This window comes from Cotesia glomerata, linkage group LG2 (genome assembly GCF_020080835.1).
Source record: "Cotesia glomerata isolate CgM1 linkage group LG2, MPM_Cglom_v2.3, whole genome shotgun sequence".
NCBI lineage: Eukaryota > Metazoa > Arthropoda > Insecta > Hymenoptera > Braconidae > Cotesia > Cotesia glomerata.
In genome coordinates this window covers 21270365-21292550 of record NC_058159.1, presented here as the reverse complement: position 1 = coordinate 21292550, position 22186 = coordinate 21270365, and the positions used below count along the sequence as shown (strand labels likewise).

At 27.7% G+C, this 22186-nt stretch overlaps 4 protein-coding genes across 8 annotated transcripts; 1 reads left to right on the top strand and 3 right to left on the bottom strand.

Moving 5' to 3' along the window:
* The first annotated feature begins 458 nt into the window (after positions 1-458).
* Positions 459-5183, top strand: LOC123259346 (DNA-directed RNA polymerase III subunit RPC5). The gene is made up of 7 exons (XM_044719777.1): positions 459-667; positions 864-1120; positions 1201-1394; positions 1513-1679; positions 3839-4043; positions 4117-4319; positions 4405-5183. Exons 1-7 carry the CDS (start codon positions 617-619, stop codon positions 4831-4833), a joined length of 1506 nt encoding a protein of 501 aa, XP_044575712.1. The 5' UTR covers positions 459-616; the 3' UTR covers positions 4834-5183.
* Positions 5017-11903, bottom strand: LOC123259347 (multiple inositol polyphosphate phosphatase 1). 3 transcript variants are annotated; one of them, XM_044719779.1, is made up of 9 exons: positions 10841-11902; positions 10511-10642; positions 10248-10441; positions 10044-10163; positions 9803-9953; positions 9521-9731; positions 9218-9427; positions 5237-5517; positions 5017-5200 (listed from the first exon to the last, which is right to left on the bottom strand). In XM_044719779.1, exons 1-8 carry the CDS (start codon positions 11010-11012, stop codon positions 5283-5285), a joined length of 1425 nt encoding a protein of 474 aa, XP_044575714.1. In that variant the 5' UTR covers positions 11013-11902; the 3' UTR covers positions 5017-5200; positions 5237-5282. The 3 variants fall into 3 exon arrangements, with proteins under 3 accessions (XP_044575714.1, XP_044575715.1, XP_044575713.1); XM_044719780.1 differs by having other exon boundaries at positions 5017-5517; positions 11729-11903; XM_044719778.1 differs by having other exon boundaries at positions 5017-5517.
* Positions 11904-13017: 1114 nt separating this feature from the next.
* Positions 13018-14733, bottom strand: LOC123259371 (dynein light chain Tctex-type 5-like). Of its 2 annotated transcripts, XM_044719823.1 has the most exons (4): positions 14119-14733; positions 13855-13926; positions 13245-13438; positions 13018-13185 (listed from the first exon to the last, which is right to left on the bottom strand). In XM_044719823.1, the coding sequence occupies exons 1-4, from the start codon at positions 14140-14142 to the stop codon at positions 13020-13022; spliced, it is 456 nt and encodes a 151-aa protein (XP_044575758.1). In that variant the 5' UTR covers positions 14143-14733; the 3' UTR covers positions 13018-13019. The 2 variants fall into 2 exon arrangements, with proteins under 2 accessions (XP_044575758.1, XP_044575759.1); XM_044719824.1 differs by lacking the exons at positions 13855-13926; positions 14119-14733 and adding an exon at positions 13537-13773.
* Positions 14734-17027: 2294 nt separating this feature from the next.
* Positions 17028-19741, bottom strand: LOC123259363. Of its 2 annotated transcripts, none has more exons than XM_044719811.1 (5): positions 19579-19741; positions 18419-18640; positions 18255-18342; positions 17943-18173; positions 17028-17857 (listed from the first exon to the last, which is right to left on the bottom strand). In XM_044719811.1, the coding sequence occupies exons 2-5, from the start codon at positions 18631-18633 to the stop codon at positions 17744-17746; spliced, it is 648 nt and encodes a 215-aa protein (XP_044575746.1). In that variant the 5' UTR covers positions 18634-18640; positions 19579-19741; the 3' UTR covers positions 17028-17743. The 2 variants fall into 2 exon arrangements, with proteins under 2 accessions (XP_044575746.1, XP_044575745.1); XM_044719810.1 differs by lacking the exon at positions 19579-19741 and adding an exon at positions 18768-18926.
* Between the last annotated feature and the right edge of the window lie 2445 nt (positions 19742-22186).

The window sequence follows — 22186 nt, the reverse complement described above, 5'->3', positions numbered from 1 at the left end:
TTACTCGCGCGATGAGAAAAACTCTCACGCCTTATGTGGAAGCGCACGCATGCTTATAGTCCCTTTAATTTAAAAAATCTTAAATAAAATAAATTTCTTAAAACAAAAAAAAATTGATTTATTTAAAAATAATATTTAATAATAATACATCCAAACACAAATGCACTCTTACGGGAACCTCCGAACTGTACCGATCAGACCCGATTTTTTAAATTCTGACCCCCCCCCCCTACTTTACTTTTGCGATGAGAAAATATCTCACAGAGTTAATAAAATTTATTTTATTTTTTTATAGTATAGAACAATTAAAATAATAATATTGCAATCTGAAATAATATTAATTTTTTGACAGATAGAAAAAAAATCACATAGTCATTCCAATTGAAATTTGAAAGAAAATTTGAGTTATTGATGAGCGTGAGAGAAAATCTCATAGCGAGAGTGCTGAAGGGTTAAATTAGAACCGCGCTCAACTCGATATGTGTATAGTATATATATCACTTGGATATTTACAATAGTATCGTACCGCTGTTTTACATTGGGTCACAATCAATATATAATGACAAAAATACGTTTGTGATCTTATGAGTATTGCATCATTGAAAAATTTTTTAAAATGACTGATTCAAATAACTTAGAAAGTGATAATGATCCAGTTGAGTTTGAAGTAAGAATAATATTTTTTGTCATGTAATTATTTAATATAATTGAATAAGTATAGATATTTTTTAATGATAGGTTATATTAGCAGTTACATTTCTTTCGGCTTTTTTACACGCTTTTTATTATGTTAAAATAATTGACAATATATCGATTAATTACTTAAAAAATAATGTAAGTAAATAAATTAATTGTCATTTCAGTTTCCAGTATTATTGTCAACATCGCTGGCCGATAAATTATACATATTTCAATACCCCATACGGCCTGCTAGTAAAGGTTATGACAACACCACGTTTTTAAAAACTTCAATAAAACCAGAAAATCAAGAATTTCGCATTGAAGTTGGACTAGATTGTAATAGTGCTAATTATGATCAAAGAAAAGGTGAAAAAATTGCGATGGATGCTGATGGACCATTCGATAGATGTGAGAACGATAAAGACAGATATTTTCAGGGGTATGACGAATCAATTGAAATATGTCATGAATATTTTTTAAATAAAAAGTTTGATATTTAATATGATTCTCATATTCTAGTGAATTTATGGATAAGACAGTACTACAATCATCAAGAGCAGTTCCAGATTGTTCTAATTATGCTGTAGGTACTTTTCAAGGAAACGAATTGCATATTACACCTTTAAAGAGTATCGTCCAATTAAGACCGCAATTTAATTATCTTGAACAAAATGAAAAAAATAAAGATGATGAATCAAAGAAGAACGGAAATGGTAAATTAATATTTAGAATTTTATTAAGTATTTTATTAAGTAAAATCGGATTTGATCTCTTACTTTTGTAAATTAAAAAAATTTTAATTAACTTTTTATTTCTCCTAAAAATAATTAGAGTCTGATGAAGAGGAAACTAAGGCAATTAGTGTTACATTCTCTCGGAATAGAACTGACGCAAGTAAAAAATTACAAGAACAATCATTTGAAAACCATTCGAAAAAAAGCTTGGAAGAGCTATGGATTGATACTCAATACATGAATGCAGAATCTACTCAAGCCCAGGTTTGTAAACAAATTTTTTTGTGTTTGCAAGAGGAATATACTAAATTTTAATTTTTATTTTACATTTTAAATAATGATAATGATGTCGATGACCTCAGTAATAACAAATCTTAATAGAATTTCTATATTACTGAAGACGAAAAAATTTTTTTATCAAAACAAGTAAATGTTTTTGTCACTTAAATATTTTCACTTTTTATTTATTAATATATGGGTGATTCTCTGTAAGGAAAAATTGTTATTTTGTTACTAAAAAAAATTTGTTACGAAAGTAAAAAAACATTTCTATTTGGAGCATTGAAAACTAAAATGAAATAAATTTTGGATTTTTTGCTATAAATTCATAAACCACCGAAATAACAGCCCTGTTTAAAATTTCCAATAGGATCCATCAGAAGCGACAAAAGCTTAGAAACCCATAAATTTTATTGGTTTCTAAGTGGCTTTTGTCGCTTTTTGATGGGATCTTTATTGGAGATTTTCAACAGGGAGTCCCCTGGGCTGTCCCATTCCTAAAATTAAAACTTTAAGGTAGTTTGATCGTCGCATTCCGAGGTCAAATTAATAGATATTTTTTTTTCTTTTTTGCAAGAGATCACTCGAAAAATAGTATAAAATATAAAATTATTTCTAACCAGAATTGAATTGATTAAATTCAATTCATAATTATGGTCAAATAATTATAATAATATAACTGTTAAAATATCAACTGAAAAGTACTGAGCTGTCACAAAACAATAACAACTGTTATAGGTTATGTAAGGTCGATACTTAAAACAGTTGCTCACGGTGTTCATTTATTGTTTAAATTTGCAAATATCACTTGAATATATTAAATCTGCTATAATTTACGTGAACTCATAATGTATGTTTAATAACAATTTATTTTAATGCAAAAAAACTTTATGATTATATTTCAATTTCAAATTTGCCGCGCACCGAGAAGTCGCCATTTTTTCTCTAATAAAGATGGGGGAGTAATGTCTCCGATAAATAACAAAGATAGAAACCAATTTTTGATATTAAAAAATTTATTAAATTAAAACTATGTGGTAAATCGTTATCACATTTTGATAGAATATGTATGAAACATTATTTTATCTATTGGAAAGTTTTTTTTATTGGGTCAAGTTGGCCGATTTTTTGTAAATCCTCCATTTCTGGAGTTATTGAACAAGGACACTCATAAGAAACCGTGTATTTTTGCAAAACTTTAATTAATTATACCTCTTAAACGGTGTGGTAAAAAAATCTGATTTTTTTTCTATAGATGTATTAAATCATAATCTTTCGAATGAATATAAAAAAATATGGGGTCAAGTTGAAGTCATTTGGAGCCCAAACTACCTTAAGATTAAATTTCAAGTTATTCGTCCATAATATATAATTTGGTCCATAATGTTTATAAACTTAATTAGTTAACTAACAATTTTCTCCAATGAAAAGTACTGAAAATTAATTTGTTTCATTAAATTCATTAAACCAAAGTTTGTCCCAGGCATTTAAGAACAGTCCCCTGCCAGAAGTTCAAAGCCAAAAAAAAAAATCCAGCGTGTTATTTTACCTTTTGTAAGGTTTATAAGGATCTAACTAGCTTTAAGTTAATAACCATAGGGCTGTTAGCGCTTTATCGCTATTTTATTTGGTGTCAAAGCACCGTTTGTGCTGGAAATATGTGTCTGGACCACTTCAAAACTCAGTCCCCTGGTAAATATTTTTATTTATAATTTATTTATAAAATTGGATCCATAAGTCTTAATATTATTCTAATTAATGTAAACATTCATTCAGAACTTGAAAAGTTGAATGCATTGAAATAATTTGATTGATTTTTCTCAATTTGATAAAAAAAAAACAGTCCCCTGTCATGTTATATGACAAAAGACACACAAATATCGAAAAAACAAAAATTAATTTGGCTGTTTATTTATTATCATTAAGCTGATAGTTTTGTAGCCTTTATTAATTTTTTTTCTAATAAAATCAAAAATAGTTTAGTCGGACAATTTTGTACAGATTTAAGACGTCCTTACAGAGAATCACCCATATATTTTGTAAAGTTTTGTGATATCATCGAGAGCATAAATTTTTGAAGTTTCACCGTCAGAACATCCATTATAATTAATACGTAATAATTTTGATTTTACTCATATTTTTAGCTGACCCGATTGGAAATGTTTTGTTCAATTAATGAAATATCCAAAAATAGCTTAGGACTTTCTTGTAAAGATTACCTTCATATGTTGGCTCAATCTACAAATTCTGATGAACATTTGAATATTAATGGGTCCGCCAATGAAAGATCTTCTCATTATATGTCCAGCCGATCACTTTTAGATCAAATTCGTAAAATTCTCAAAGATGGTAAGTTTACTAATAAAGGATGTTTTTAACTACGATAACAAAAAATAAACAATTAAAATTAATTACTTTATAGCAAAGGTAATTTCGTTCAAACAATTAAGATCAATGATAGATTCAAAACACGAAAATACGGATGTTTTAAAATATTTACAACAAGTAGCAGTTCTTGTACAAGGTAACTGGGTTGTTCAAAGTGATCTGGTTTTTCCGAAAGATAAAACATCATCTCAAAATGGAATCAATGCTGATCTGATGTGTCGAGCAAGAGATTACATTGTATGTTGCTCAAAAATTTTAATTAACCACGATTAGTGTTGTTATTTTTTAATATCAATTTATTAATTGCCATGAATTTTTACAGCTGTTAACTTTTACTGAAAATGAATTTGTCACAAGAGAAGCAATATCCAAGGTGATCAAGTTACCTGCTGAAGAAATTGAGGAAATATTGACGAATTTAGGAACCGCTGTACCAGAAAAGGGATGGAAATTATTAATACCGCCAAACACTGAATTTACAAGTAAACATTCGGATATTGCACATCGGCAAGCTTCGTATTGGGAAACAAAGCGTAAACAATTGAAAGAAGCGCTGGGGGCATCAAATCATCCACCTCAACGTCAGAGACAAAGATCAACTCGTGAATCTATAGGTTCAGAAAATGAAGAAAGAAATGTTGGACGTGGAAAAAAAACCGTAAGAGATTCCTCAATATCTGATGACGGTGCTGCAGAGCTTGTTAAAACTAAAAAAAATGTAAAATCTCGAAAAGTATCGGAAACAACATGACCAAAAATTCAAAACAATTAATTTAATAGGCCTGATTAAATAAAGTAATTCATATTGTATAGATAAGTTGTACAGAGATATTGATCCGTGTAATATTCCACTGCCATTCATCATCATAAAACAATAAATCAATACTGATATGGTAACACACATTAAGTTAATAATGAGATGGAATATAGAATAAATGCTTATTACTTTATAATTTATTTAACATATGAAATAACAATAATAAGAATAGAATAAATGTCTTTTATACTATATTTTGAAAGACTGCCGATATTTCAAAAAGCATTGAATAATAATTACGATGCACACATCTTTTTTGATAAAATAAACATCATACTACTAAACTCGTATTTAATTTATTGTATTTTAATTTGTTGATTAAACATAATTAGATAATGTTTAATCTATTAATTATGTTTACTATCGGTTACTTGTTAAATAATTTACATCAACCAGTTAAATATTAGTACAGTTAGGACTAAAAAATAAGTAATTAATCGATGAAATATAGGTGCATATCCAGATCCACAAAAATCTAAGCTGCATTGATCAGCAATGCTACCAAGTTTATTTTTAAGATACTCCCAATCACAAAGGCCCACTTTGCAACCTTCATATTGCAAAGGTTTTTCTTGTAAATAAAACATTACTTGGTTCGGTGAAGCTTTATCGTTGCATCTGAAATGAATAATTTCATGTAATTATATGTATAATTTTAAATTATTTATTAAATGAAAAAGATTATAAGGACTTAATCTAAACGTATTAAAGATTTATTGTATCAAATCTTGAACTTCTCATTGGTTGAATATTATTATAACTTTTTTATCAACTTTTAACCTTTCTTAATATGTTCAAACATTACAAGACACATTTTATGTAATAAAAGCAATAAATATTATAATTAAATAATATTTTATAAATTAAATTCAATGAAATTATTAGATCAAGAATTAATCAATTATTAAACGTTTGAAAAATTAAGTAATCAATTTTCAGCTAACTTCGAAATATTTTACGAGTAAAAAATTTGTTGTTCGTAATTCCCCAATGCATTATTATTTTATTGTATATTATTTCTCCAGTAAAAGCTATGCCTGATGCAATGTAACCAAATAATAAAATAGCGGTTAGTTTATAAATTAAAGTATTCGAAGGAATAAACAATTCTTTTACAGAATTTTTCTCTGTTTCATCAGACTCATCCACCTCTGTACCATCATTTTTATACCATTTTGAATCTAATCCAACTGCAGAAAATATCAAAAAAATTTTTCTAAAAGCCCTTCGAAGTACTGAACCTTTCTTCACCAAAAAAGTATAACTGTCTGACCAAAAACATACTTTAGTAAGTTTTAAATTTTGTCTCCTTGACTTTTTTGATGCAAAAAATATTTCGCTCTCAAGTTTACCCATTAAACAAGTTATGTTTTTAAATTTTTCTGCTATAAAAGGACACATCCATATATCTGTTGTATTTACAACTTTTTTCTTCAATTCCAATATAGATCCTTCACTCGTACTAAATGTTTTTCCATAAAGATGTTTTGATATCATTGGTGTTAAAGATGATTTGGCTAAATCGTCTAAATTTCGGTACTCTTTTTGATATTCTGAATCAACCGAAACACTGGTTAAGGAAGCATAAATGTTTGAAGAATATGAAAATGAAATAAGCAAAAGAAATGTGTAAAGAAGCCGTTGAGAAACTATTGAAGGTTGTTTATCTACAGAAATTCCAAATAATACGCGAAAAATATCAAAAATACTCCAATAGTTTCTGTCGAATTTCAAGATAAAAGCCGGTATCCAAAATGCAATCACTATGATAGTAGAAATAATAACAGCTTCTATCGCGCTTAATGATAAAGGAATTTTATCTTCTACTTGTATCGGCACCAGAGCACATAATTGATTAAAAAAAAATTCTCCCGAGCGATATGCGTTTTCGGTTATAGTTTCTGTGTAATGAGGGTTGCCGTGAGCTAACACATCTATTATATCTGACTCTAATAATTTGAAAAGCTCATCCACTGAATTATTTCGAATGTGTTCATAGGCAACCAAACGATGCAAAAGTTTCACAGTAAAGTTCATTTTTGACGCCAAAGTTTTCATCACCAAGATATCCGGTCCAGAAATATTCACAGCTTCTAAATTTTTATTGTAACTTATAAATGAAAAGGGCGGGTCGTGAACAAGTCCAACTTTAATTGGATAACCGTATAAATTTTTCATAACAGACGGAAACCACTGAGTTTGCGATGAATAATATTCATGTGTAAATGAATTTAAAAAGGGATTGAACTGATGAATCATAGGCGTTTTAGCCGAACAATCGTTTAATATTTTGTATTTTCTGACATCACACTTTGGTATCTCTAATATTGTAATATCAATTATTTGTTTCTTCCAAGTATACTGAAAAATCATCTCTAAATTTTCTTTCGTTTCTACGGATATAAAAATTATCAAAAATTTTGTTATTCTTTTCAACGTAGAGAGTTCTTTCAGTAAGTCGATCATATCCATTAAAGATTTGATGTCAGTGAATTCAGAATCTCGTATGAGTATGAAAAAGGTTCCTGCAGTGTCACGTATTCCATTGTATATTGAATCATCACTCACTGCTGATGATAGATTAAGATCGAGTCGCAAAGTAGGACGATTTTCAATTGTTTTGGCTAATAATTCATATATCCATGGATTGCTTACGGTTTTGGATTGATTCGCGGATTTAATTATCATTACTTGATATTCATCGGTACTGGTTTTTATATAATCACATAAGCTGGACAGCCATTCAAGTTTTTCTAAATTGAAACCTTTTAGACAACCAAAAAAAATGTTTATATACAAGATACCGGTGATAAATGAAATTTTGGTCATCATGGAAATTAATATAAAGTGATTAACAAAATTATATTAAACTTCCATAAATGTTGAGTTACGACTTGCAAATACAAAGTTTGTCAGAAGAATTATTTATATCACTTGGTGAAATTGATTTTTTTTTGTTATTTCTGGAAATTAATATGTCGCAGAACATCGATCTTGAACGTAGATTATGTTTTGTTGGTCGATAAGCTTATGTCAAGAGTAAAATGTATATTTACAAGAAAGTTACGGTTATTCAACAGAAGTGTTTTACGACGCGATATGATCAAACTGATCCACATTTCATATCTATGATTGAAAGATAAATTATTATTATTATTACATCACTATAATGCAATCCGACTCATCATGTTTTCATATTTTTTTTGAAATTTTGATATTTAATTACGATAATGGGTTTCTTTTGCACTTCACAAGAAGTCACTAATGAATAAACAGGAAAAAATAACAACTTAGTGTGTATAGATATAATTTATTTGTTTGATGATATAAGATTAGGTCTGAATATAAAACGAATAATATATCCTTTGTTTACGTAGGAAGTTATTATTATTAAGTGTCATCAGATATTTAATACATCCAATGAAACAAAACAGAAAACAGTTAATATTAAAGACCATTCTTGAAAACTTCAAGAACCGATAGCTGTTAGAAGCGCTCAAAAATATATATCCGAAATTATTGAATTCAAAAGTATGATTTTCTGTTTAGTTTTTAATTCTAAGAACTTAAAAACCGTACAAAAAGCAAATTTAGGTGTCAAAAACCATGAAGATGTATGATCTTGAATGAAACTTTCCATAAAAAAAAGTTATTTCTTCTTTATGTGTTTTTATACGATGACCATAAATGCGATTTTACGACGATAAAAAAAATTTACATTCATGTTCATATACGACTGTATATAAAATATACACTAATAAAAATTTAGATTTTTCTTTAAACTATTTTGATATTCAACGAATCTCATTATTTACAATTAAAAAAAAACAAGTTTTTTTGGAATAACTTTTGAAATGCTGTACCGATCACTTCCAAAATATTATCGACTCCTTACCTTCAAAAGCATCATCGATTTAAATATTTTTAAAGAAGTGTTTTTTTTACATAATTTTTAAATTTATAATCGAATCTTCTTGTAGGTAGCAAGTCATATTTAGTATATAAAAAACTGCGTTGAATTCTTCAAATTGGATCAAAATCGGTTGATTTGTTTGGGAGAAATCGTAATTCAAAATTATAGAAAAAAAAAATACATTTTATACTTGTAAAATTACTAAATTTTTGAGTTAAAAGAGCTCGAAAATAAATAAAACTTGCATTTATAAGCTCGAAGAGCTCAAATCTTGGAAATAGATCAATTTATGAACGTTTTTTTCACAATTTTGATACTATATAAAAATTTAAGGTCTTAGCTAACAACATACCATACTTATACAAAGTTACAACTAAATAAAATCAAAAATAAATTGTAAATTACCGGTAAAATACAGCTATAAGATTAGAATTAAAAGGTCCCAAAAATGACGTTCTCCAATGTCGTTTTGTCATCTCTTTATAATTAGCTGACGAAATTGATTGTTCATCTTTTCCTATACCCATTGTACTCAAAAAACTAAGCATTGACATTGTATGAGTAAAGTGAAAAATTCCTTTAGGTTTTCCAGTAACGTCACCATGCTCAATTTCTCTGAAATAAATTATTTTTTATTACTACTTATAATAAACTTTAACTCAATAATATAAACATTTTACATTTTTCAATTAAAACAAGGAAACGAACCGAAAATGCTTAAACATATCTTGTAGAGGAATACATCCAAGTTGAGCATTGACTTCACGCCCATAACCAGCTCCATAGTAATAATTGATATCTTCTGAGTATTCCAAAATTTTCAATTCATCTCCGCTAAATATTGCACACCATGGAGATATTCGATTGACAGCCCACGATTTATCATAACGACACATATCGTACATCAAAAAAATTGCCTCTAAATTTTAATAATATTTAAATTTATATTATTCTTATTAATTTTTTTAATTTACAGAATGCGTGACATACCTTCTGATAAAAGGTACTTGAAACCGAGTCTGTCACTAATGTTTTGAATAGTGTTTATAAATTCGACTCTCATCGAAAATTTAGATCGTTCTTCTAACATATTAGGATCTAATTCATCGCCATCTTTCCAGCGAGAACAATTTTTGTACGTCTACAATAATAAAAATTATGAAATTCGGTTATTAAATACTAGTTTTTTGTCTTTTGTTTATTTATTATTCAAGTAAATTTTGTTATGAACCTTTAACCACTCGTCATTATTTTGAGTTGCTAATGAGGCACTAGCACTAGTTCTGTCAAAAAACTCTTCTGTAAAAGCGTCGAGACTAGATTGAGTACGATGATTTCCCGAGTTACTAAACTTCAATTAATAATATTATCAAATTAAATTAAATTAAGAAAACATATAAGAAGAAAATAAAATAAAAATAAATATATATAATACCAAATAATTTTGTGATGTGATATCAGCATAAGTAGCTTGAAGAAGCTCAGGAAAATCTGACCGTAGACGACGTGCAAAAAGCTTCACATCTTCTGTCCCTTGAGAAGATAATTTTTTAGCATTTTCTTCTTTCATATTTGGATCCGGTGACCAATTTCTTAAGTTATCTAAATCTTCATTGCACATGTGTCCAGCTGAAAATAACTTTAAATATATTTTTCTTTATTATATAATTAGTATTTGTGTAAAAAATTTAAGATTACTTTTCTTTTGTTGGTGATTATCTATTATTTGATCACGAAATTTGACAAGTGATCGCAATTTTGATATTTTTTCGGTTCCAGGATAATGAGAGCCATGCCGAATCATCGTCCAGATTTGTAATGGTTGACAATCTATTAAAAAAAATTAATGTAAATTAAAATAGTAAAATAAATATTTGTAATTAAGTAGAATCACAGTAAAAAAGTACATGATTGTTGAAAAAAAAAATCAATCACGTTAATTTTTTAATTTCCTGTGGCTAAAATTAGATGGAACCAAAATTCTGAATAATTACCTAATAATTAATAAATTTTCAATAATACACTTACTGGGTATCGTTTCAAGTCGTGACCTACCACCGACGAAAGTATAGGCAGATTTAGTGCCGAAATACAGATATGGATCATCGTCATTTACGTAGCATAAGTCAACTTCGCGAGATAAAGAATCACTAATCAAAAGTGCAATGAAAAGTAGGACTGATGTCAATGATAAATACATGGTGATGAAACTGTTGTGTAAAAACACTGTCTTGAAATTTCAAATTTCTCTTTTAGCGACAATACAGTCTTGCATAAACTATTTAGTAGATATTTATTACTCAGTACAGTATATTTATGTATAAACCTAGTAGTAAATAGATGTATAATATATCTTTGTAAAATTGAAAAGATTCTACAATACAAAACAAACTCATGCAACTGAATCGATTTATGAGTGAATTATTTACAATACTTGTGCACGTATTCTTCGGTTGATCGAAGGGTTGTCGAAATTAGAGGTCATGAGAAGCTAAATTGGCTTTGTTATAGTTGGAAATAATGTTTAATTATTTTCCGCGCACGAACTTATTAAAGAACTTATATTGAATAGCTATCAATAGAATTGAATTTATTTTTTTATGAAAATTGTTCACAGTACGAATTTAATTAGACGTGGCATATTTGATAAGGATAAGTAATTCAAATTTTAATATTATTCTTTGAAATTTGATGAAATTAAATGAAGAACAAAAACACGTATTACAAAAAACAAAAATTAGTCTACATTAGCTATTAAATGTTTTTTACAGTAATAAACAGAACCTTTCACTGTCAGCGTCAATAACATCTATGTAACCAGTATACCTGCTGGTCACACCTTTATTTTTATGTATTTTTCTGCTTACTCTCATAAAATCATTGTAATTTAAAATATATTTATATTATACACAGTACCGTTATGAGGAACAGTAAAAAATATGAGACACAATAACTATGACATCATCGCGATCGTTTGTTCCACAAGTACTTTATTCTGATTTTATAAAATGAATTAACTTAAGAAGATACTGAGCCGATCATATCACCGGTACCGAAGAAACTGACCGTGTTCTTTCATTACATGTTACTTCTATTCGTTCTTAACGCTTCAGCAAATACATGTATTCATTTACTTGGTGTTTAAGCATGTGTGTTTACTTAATACACATAATGTACCGAGTATTGCATAAGTTCATTTGTCCTTTGTCTGCTCATTAAAAAAATATTTCTTTCTTTTTCCACCATTGCTCCTATTAGATTGATGGTCAACTGCATTCACTAGATAAATATAGTGATGATGACTGATGACTGGTCAGTGATTAAAAGAACTTATGAGTACTGTAATTTTACTTCAGATCTTCAAAATTTTTATTTTCAAATTTAATAGTTTATCGTTAAGATATAATCTATTAAAAAAAAAAAAAAAGGCGAATTACAACTTTGTAAAAACAATATAATATAACTAGGGCGTCTTCGATAGAAATATGATTAATTCTCCTTACGACTGTGAGTTACTATGACTATTCGGTCTAAAAATATGTATAAATAAATACACTAACGATTGATTTTTCTAAAAATTTGTATTTTTATTAAAGATTTCAATAACATTAAAATTTAATTATTTAAACATCAAATTTAACATTGATTGATATAAAGAAACTATTATTGTACATAAATCTTTTAAATATTAACATAATCTAAAATTTTTAATTATATAAGCTGTAATCTTTTTGTATTGTAATTTCGATTTCTGCAAAAAGTCTAAATTTATGTCGAAAATTAACGAAAGTAACAAACACGTAATATAAAATAAGAAACTTAAAATCAAAACATGATTTGTTATGAAAAATGTAAATGATGTATCTTTCATTGTTAATAACGAATACTTAAAAAATGCGATATTAGAGTGATATTAATAGTGTTGATATTTATTTTTAATGAAAAAAAGTTTACTTTAAATGTATACCTTCTATGCTAGTTTTGATATAAAATATTCGATAAAAACGAAAAAACCATCAAATCATAAAAAATGTATTATATGAAACCTATTACGATTATAATTACAACATTTAAACAGGTTGTGAACAACCGTAATTATTAAATAATTAACAATTTGATAAATCTATAAATTAACAATTTAATCTATTTTTTAAAAGTGACTTCCTATTAAATTTCGCTCATTCTCAAAACAATGATACATACACATTCATTCGTGATAAATACCACCAACAAAACAGTAAGCGAAAAAAGATTGATTTTCAAAAGTATAAGTAGAATAATTATCTTTCTTAACATCCCATAAAAAGCCACAGACAGAGTCTATCGATTGACTTGTTTTTTCTACTATTGTCACAAATACGACAATTTTATACCTGAAGAAATAATGATTTTTGCATTTGATAAATATAAATAAATAATATTAAATACATACCTATCAAAATGTAAATTCATAATTTTTTTTCTAATTTCCGCAGCTACTTGACTGCATAAAGGCGGTGTTGTGTTCATATCATAAGTTATATCTTCAAAACGATATTCCATGACTGTTCTAACTATCAGATCCACTGGATCAATTCTGAATGGCTGATGAGCATCGAGACGGAATGAGTTTTGATACTTTGGACTCTGTCAATAGACAATAATAACTTAATTTGAATGTTTATATTAAAAAATAAAAAATTCAAAACTTAAATTAATATCAAATTATAATTAGCAAAGCAAACCTGATCATAATCAACGCTATTTCGTCCAGATGATTCAAAAGTTGTCGGCATCACAGATGTACGTTGTTAATAAAATAATCGAAAATAATATTGGAAATTCGTTTAATTTTATTAATTTATAAACCTGGAGACCAAACTGTGGTTAGGTCGATCGATTTGTACTACTGTGACACCGATTACATAGTTGTTGTTTATTTTCGAAAGCGCGCGATTCATTTAATTTTCAATTTGCGAACATAAATTTTTAATTCAATAATAACCATCATAAATTATTTATTTTAATTAGTAACAAATTTAAAATTACAATGTCTTTCTTACCTCAACAGCTAATTTTTTCTGCACATTTGAAGAACGTTGTCGAAGTTTAGCTCTACTTTCTTTTTTTTCCAACTACAATAAATTCATTATGATAATTTGTAATTAATTTGAAAAAATAGTAAAATTTTTTAATTTTTTCAACTTGAATAAAAACGATAAATAATTTTTGACTAACTATGAGACTTAGAACAAAAGCCTAAGTATATACATTAGTATAATTATAATAATTAATTTAATATTAGAAGTAAAAACAAAAGGACTTACGCATTTCCAAAAACTGATAGCCATGATAAGTGCGATTTAATCGGAGCTACCAGCACCTTCGTGAGTCACGAGCCTTCTGGGTTCTAGATTTAAACTATTGGAGAGTCAGAAAGAGGAGAAGACGCCAGAAAATTATTCACCCTCGTTTACCTAAATAACTTGCATGTAATATGTTTAACAAAATCAACTGACACGCGTCAAAATTTTATATCGTAGTATTACGTGTTACTGCCGTCCATCGGCACAAATCTTCTTGTTAGTATTAGAAGTGAATTATGCTATTTTGAACAACTAAGAAATATTAATCAATATTTTATGAGCGATATAAAAATAGTGAAACTAGTGTAAATTTTTTCTAAAGGAAGGCGAGGGTAAAGATGAGAATTTTATTTTAACATATTCATGCAGTAAAAATCGATTACTTCTATATAGTCTTTCTACAATAAGTAAGGAAGCATACATGTAATCTATTTTCTAACACATTTTGAAATCGTTTTATTCGCATGTTACATAGCTGTCACGCCAGGAAGCGATAACTGAAAGCTTGAAATTTCTATCCATAATCTTCGTTTTATTAAAATTCAACTTCCTGATCAATATGTCATTTATGGTGATATAGATATCATAAATAACATATTGATCAAGAAGTTATACGCACTTAGGAAGCTAAAAAAAAAACAATTTTTCAAAATTTTCTCTGGAAAAGCTTTTCATCTGATTAATATAAAAATAAGTATAGCCGTAACTTTGAATGTTATTAAGAAATTTTTTGTTGATAAAATTATAATTATTTTGACAGCTTCTGTAAATGATTTTCGATAAGTTATATAGAAACGATCTCTTGCAGTGAATAAGATATTTTCTGTTCGAATCATCTAAAATCGAAAAACAAAAATTTTCAGTTAATGCATGTAACAGATTATTTATCAATTGATTAAAAAATCAATGGAACTATCAATTGACATATCTACTAAAACTCTTCTTATACACATGAAAAAAATTATATAGCGAAAAATAATATTTTAAACAATAATAATAAGTTTATTGCAGAGTCTCTATGTTATCATTATTCTTACTGTAAAGAAAAATATAATGATTATAAGGGTAAAACTAGAGCTAAATCCTTACAATTACCAAAGATTAATAAAAATATTTCGCGCAAAAATTCTAAATATATAGCAATTAAGTATTTTAATAAACTACCTCAGACTTTAAAGTCGTTAAATATAAAAAATAAGCTTAATAAAAAAAAAGTATTTCAGTGGATAGCATCAATTGATATCTAATTTCATGATTTACATCTTTGTTATCATAATATGCTCTCTTGTTTTTCTTTTTTCATTTTAAAATGATACTTTATATATTAATATTAAGTCTTTTTATTGATAAGTTTTTGTTTCTCCAGGTCTATGTACAGGTATTTTTTATAACACCTCCATAGGTGCATATTTTGTATGTATATACTAATTTTGTATCCTGATAATAATAAATAAATAAAAATAAAAAATATTTGGTTGTAGGACTAATATGTCCCCTAACAACCATAAGGTTTATACAAAGTTTGTACAGAATGCACTTAGATGTGCTATTAATAATAGTGAATACAGTAATAGAAATAAATGTATCAAAATATAATCTCTTAATAGCTACTTATGTAAATGTATGCAAATGACAAGAATCTGAAAATATTTTATAATTTATTTTATTCTGTGCTCAAATAATACAAGAGTGACGTTGTTGAGAATTTTTATAAATTAAACTATAGTAAGTAATCAATGTATCAATCGTTTTAGTCGTTAGCTTGCCTTTATGAACAAAATATTCTTTTTGTCTTCCTTTTTCTTTTTCTTCAACGGTTTCCACATATCGAATACTTCTTTACAGTACAAACTTTTCAAAAAAGTGCCATTCGGCCACACCCGACATGGATAAGTAGATTTCTTGTTTGATTATTGACGAAAACACTATTTAAAGAATAGGAATTGTAATATATGAAAGTTACTTAACGATAAAGCTAAAAATTACTTTTTTTTTAACTTTCCCAACTACGAAATAAATTGAAAAAAGTATTAAAAGGCGACGAATAATAGCTCAAATTAAAGATAATTATGTGAATTTTAAATTAAATGTGATAGATTTAAGCTATCTTTTACAGCTTTAAATTATTTGAAGAAAAAGGACCGAAATACGTTTATTGAAAAATTTAATAAAATTTTCAAAATCACGGAATCATTTGAAAAAATCATCAAAACTAGCCAAATGATAGTTTGAATTGAAGGTGATTGAATGAAGTTTAAGATAAATTTGATAGATTTTATCTATCTTTTACATATGGAAAATTATTTTCACAAAATATACGAAATTCAAAATTTTTTAAAAAGGAAAAAAATTTTCAAACACCCACAACTCGTAAACTAACCGGCGGATTTTGCTCATCTTCGAACTTAATCTTGGTATTGATCCACAGAACGAGCCCACAAAATTTCATAAAGATCGGTTGAGAACTGTGGGCGCATTCTAAAGAAATCTACCTAAAAAGTGTCTTGGGGGGGGGGGATTTAGTTCACACAAGAATGTATATTATTTATAATCATGTCACAAGTATCTAGAGTAATAAAAACCGGTAAGTTCATAAGACAGAGGGATTGTAATTAATATCACTTATAACACAATAACACAATCCGAAAACCGCCCTCGGTGAAAAGCAGTTTTGAATTCCACCTCTGCGTCAAATGTTTTACACTTCACATATCCAAACATTGCTGCAAAACAGCAATAAAGTTTTAATTCGATATTGAAAATATGAATAACGAAGAACTAAGATCTCCTGCATTTTTAATTTATTCGCTTCTCCTGTGTCGGTAGAATTAAGTAAATATAAAAAAATTAATTTGAATAGAAAAATCTACTTAACATTTAATATACATAATTTATTTCAATCCAATCTTTACTATTTTACAATTACTCTTTTCAAACAATCAACTTCACTCAGAATACAATCAATGAGATTTTTCATTGTTGGATTATTTGTAACAACTTTTATATTAAAATCCTTTGCATTTAAAGGAAATAACTTCACAACCATTACTTTATTATGCTCTAATATTTATTATTACTAAATACACGTTTATGATGTCAAATAATCTTATAATTTTATAGATAAAAACAAAATTATAATACTTCTCTATAATTTGCCTGCAAATCTTTGAGAATAGTTTTTAATACTCTAAGAAATTAGAGATAAAATTTTTTTTAAGAACATTTGAATACATTCCTTTTGAATACAAATTATCCCAGTAATATGTAAATGGTGCTTTTAAACAAAAGAAACTTAATTTTTTAATAGTTTTAAACACTTTGAATTTATATACCGGCCTTTTTTTTCTTTCTATAACGTTGCTTTCTTAATCAATAAATTTTTCATCTTACTATTTTGTAAATTTTAAAATAAACATTTAAAAAGAATGATCAAGAATAGACAAAAAAACTGATAGTTCTTAGACACTTGTAAAATATGTAAAAGACATTTTAAAATAAAAGTAAATATTTCATAAAATAAATAGAATTCACAAATCCTGCGCAATTACTTATATAAAAGCAGTATATGTGTACTATATTATTAACTTCAAGATAAAAGTTCCACTTCAGTTTGAATATTTTGTCTTGCTTGCTCTTCGAACTTCAAGCGGAATTCCTTTGTGGCAAAAATATTTGGTATTTGTAAAAAATTTTGTAGTACCTAAATTAATGAAAAATCATATAAAAATAATTAGGTATGATTATTTATCTACTTGTGATATACACTAATTCGTCGATTAATTTACCTTTAATCTCAATGCTGTATACATTGGCTCGCTGAGAAAAGAATATTCTCCACGTATTTTTTCTCTATATTCCAAATAAACTCCAGGACTTGAGCCTAAAATCGCCATATCTAAATCTAATAAATAATGAGCATCATCGCTACCGAAGGCACCTCCTATTTTATGTTCTTCAGTACTGTGAATTGCAATTGCTTTAAGAAATGCACACGTTTCATTTCGGATTTCGTCATCCTAAAATATTAAAATAAAAATAAGAATAACAATGGAAGTATAATTTATAATGAAAAGTCTCTAATATATCTATAAACTTACTTGAGGTATTTCAGCTTCATCTGCAAATTCAATAAAGTGTTCAGTGTTGCGATTTTCTTCATCAAGAGCTTTTGGATCATATTCAAAACTATTTAAAAAAATCATTAAGATAAATTTCAATTTTGAATCATTATTAATAAAAAATAAAACTATTTTTGACTTACTTTTGGAAAAACACAGCCAAAAGTATAGCTTTAGGATTTTTCAAATGATCTTTCACTTCCAAAAAATGACCCAACTTCTGCAGTAAGGAATCCAAATTGTGGTAGGTTCTTTTTTCATCAGAATATGCTTCTTGTAAGCGAGCTAACCAGGTATCGCATACAGCTGCATTAAAACCTTCAGTTGCTTCTTTCCAACAATCTTCCAATAAACTCATTTTCAGTCTGATTCAAATTTAATTAATTATATTAGATATTAATTTATAATTAATTGAATAAAAGAAAAATGTTGAGTCTTTTATAGTTAGTAGCTATTTAATTGACCTCTCGAAATATTTATTACATTACTTACATTAAGGTTGACAAAAAACGGTTCACGAAGTTAGATGATCAATAATTTATGTTAAAAAATAGCTTTTAATAAACAACCCATATCGTTTTATTCACAATCTAAATATGAACTGTCAGCCCAAAGATTTACGAGTTTCACAAATTATTGATCGAAAGTATACTATACACAGTGCAACTCAAATATATATATATATATATATATATATATATATATATATATATATATATATATATATATATAAATTTCATACGTCGTATATGATAAAAAAGTTATATATCATTTATAAAGATACAAAATTATACCAATTTTCAGCAGTAATTATTATTTATACAGTTGAACCTCTATAACTCGAACTCCAAGGGAGAGGCGAAAAAATTCGAGTTATAGAGTTTTCGAGTTATAGAGGGTTTCGAGTTAGGCAGTAACTGGTTTCATCAAACTGTTCCGCAACATCCTTGTTTTTTTTTACTAATCTTCACTGGTTCACTGCTTTACTGTTCAGTATTTTTATTAAGAAAATTTTCTTGATACAAGAATTAATGTAAATTTGTTAAATTGATAGAAATAATTTTAAATTAATTTCAATAAAGCTATTCTCTTGTTTATATATTATTCAAAGATCAATATTGAGACTCTTTTCTTCAGAAATTAATAATTAATAATAATAGAATATTTGGTCGTCATCGAATCTCTTGAATCAAGAAATTGTTAATTGAGTAAAAGTATTTTACAATCGCCAACAGAAAACCTGACGTCAACTATAAATTCTATTACCATTTCGTAGAACTGGTAATCCTAATAAGATACTTACATACGGTAATAATTTTAAATTCGAGATAAAGAGGTCCAAGTGTATGTATTCGAGTTAAGGAGGGTAAAAATGTACAGAAATTGCTTGCAGGGACTCACTAACTATTTCGACTTATATAGGGTAAAAATTTCGAGTAACGGAGGTTTTACGGCTTGAAGGGAAGGGGATGAAACATTTTTTCGAGTTGCGGAGGTTTTCGACTTATCGAGGTTCGACTTAACGAGGTTCTACTGTAATTACAAAATTTAGTATCAAGTTTAAGAAAGTGAACAAAATTCGTTAACAGCCGATCCCTTCTTTTTTTCGCGTCACACTCACTGCGAAAAATGGTACTATCCTTGTTGCACTCATGATTATAAAGCTATTGCAGTTTTATGTTTTTTTTTTTAAACAAATAAGAATTTTGAAAAAAACGCTCTGTTACGAAATAGATATTTAGAAAATCTATTACTTAGCAGAGCGTTTTTTTCAAAATTCTTCTGTGTCTAGGTGGAAAATATAAAGCTGCAATCGTAGGGACCGTCTGTTAATGCGATCCTAATAAACTATTTATACAATTTCATTCATTATAACTTAATGAAATGAATAATAATGTCCAAAAAAATTTATTTGAAAAAGTAAAAATTATTAAGAGTTGCAATTTATGAGTTAAGAGATTTTTTTATTCAAAAGATTCTAGGGGATGAAACTTCAAGTTTATAAAATAATAATATTTTTATTTAAAATTTTACACGAAACGACTACTTATTTGTATAGAATTAACTCACTACTGTCATCTATGTCTTGTTGGGAGTGCCGAAAACTGTTTTATTGACATGAATACGTCGTAAATTACAAATTTCTAAGGAATTCCAGGGCACATATGCTAAGCTCTAAGGTAGTTGTGCTGCGGAGGGAAATAGTGTCAAAAAATTCTAAATTTTTGTTTAATCATTTAAGGTATTAAGATACAATTACCATTCAAATTTGAACTCGATTCGAGTTATTTATTATTAAAGTTCGGATTATTAACATTGCGAGCAATGAGGAATATGCGTTTTAAGTAACATTCGCGATTTGAATAAAAAAATTAACAGTCAGAAACTTTTGAAAAACTAACAAGATATTTAAGAATCGGGACAGTTCCGCTGAAAAAAAAGTAGGTAAAACAGGCAGGAGATATATACTGTGATTGCGGGAATGCGCAAACTTTAAAATAAGAATTGGCGCTGCGATAGGTGAAACAATAATTATTGGAAATAAACATTTAATGGAAAAATAGGTTAAAAATGGCATTAGTTCAACAATCGAATACAAATACTTGTAATGTTGTTATACACTGTAAAAAAAGCGGTGTTAAAATGGACTAATTTTAACACTGCTATGTAACACCTGTGTATTAACCCTTTAACGGTCGACCTTGAATCCCTACTCCCAATTTCAATCGTCTGTCTTCTTCTTTAAGTAAGAGAGCCATAGTCTGTTTTGTGGAGAAGGGGCTTGAAAAATAGTAAGGGGGGGGCACGGACAGGTTATGCCGCTACTCACACAGCCGTATAACGCATTATGATTGGTTTTGCCCCTTCCAGACTGACACCAAGATTTCTCGAGACTCCAGAACGTTAAAGAGTTAACACCGGTGTAGCGGTGCTCTTTTGCATACATTAACATTTATTTAAGAATTTTCATTTTATAAAATAACGCAGAAATCAATTTAATGAATGTTATACAGCAAGTTAAATAATATTTACAATATTAAATGTTTAGGAACAACATAATAATTATTTTTATGGCAATGTATGAAATACCTGGTTCCATTTTTTGCGGTGTTTAAGCACTCATTTTTTTTCCTTACCAATAAACCAATAGAAACGACGAATTGATTCATTTTGTAATAAAGAATCGGATAGATAGGTACTTATAAAATAAACTTAACAGGTGATTAATTTTTGTATTTTAAACAAATTAATTTTTAATTGAAGTCAATCTTTATAAAGTCATTGTCCACTAACATTTTGTTCAAAGCAATTTTCGTGACAACAATCAAGACATTTTGAGCACTGAATCCTATATGCACGCTTACTTTTGTCACATAATTTGCAATACCATTCTAGAGTACTAACTTTATGATTTAGCTTCCAGGGTGTCCTGATCAGTGACGATGGTGCAAGATTTGCCAGGATGATCTAGAGTTTCAATAAAATTTTTTACTGCACTGGAGTTGACTTCGGATGGAGGTTCATCGTCAGATATCCTTTTATCAGCAGCAGTTGACGTACTAGTTTTTTGAGGATCATCGGCAACCTTGTTTCCACTGCCTGTTAAGTCGGAATGGACTTCGGGCGGTGGCTCTTCTTTAGATGTCCTTTTTCAAATAAAAACAAAATCAATTGGTCAGGCGTCAGCTTATTTATATATTATAACTTATAAATTAAAATATTAAGTCCGCTATGGGGATAGTTAATATAATCTTGAAAAAAAAAAAAAATATTTTATTTTATAAAATATTTTTATACTTACTTTAGATCTTCCGCACGAGTTTTTCATGATTTGGGCCCGAATTTGCAAATGTATCGAATGTAATAATCTAATAATATTCAAACTTTGGATGAATGCCATAAACGTGACA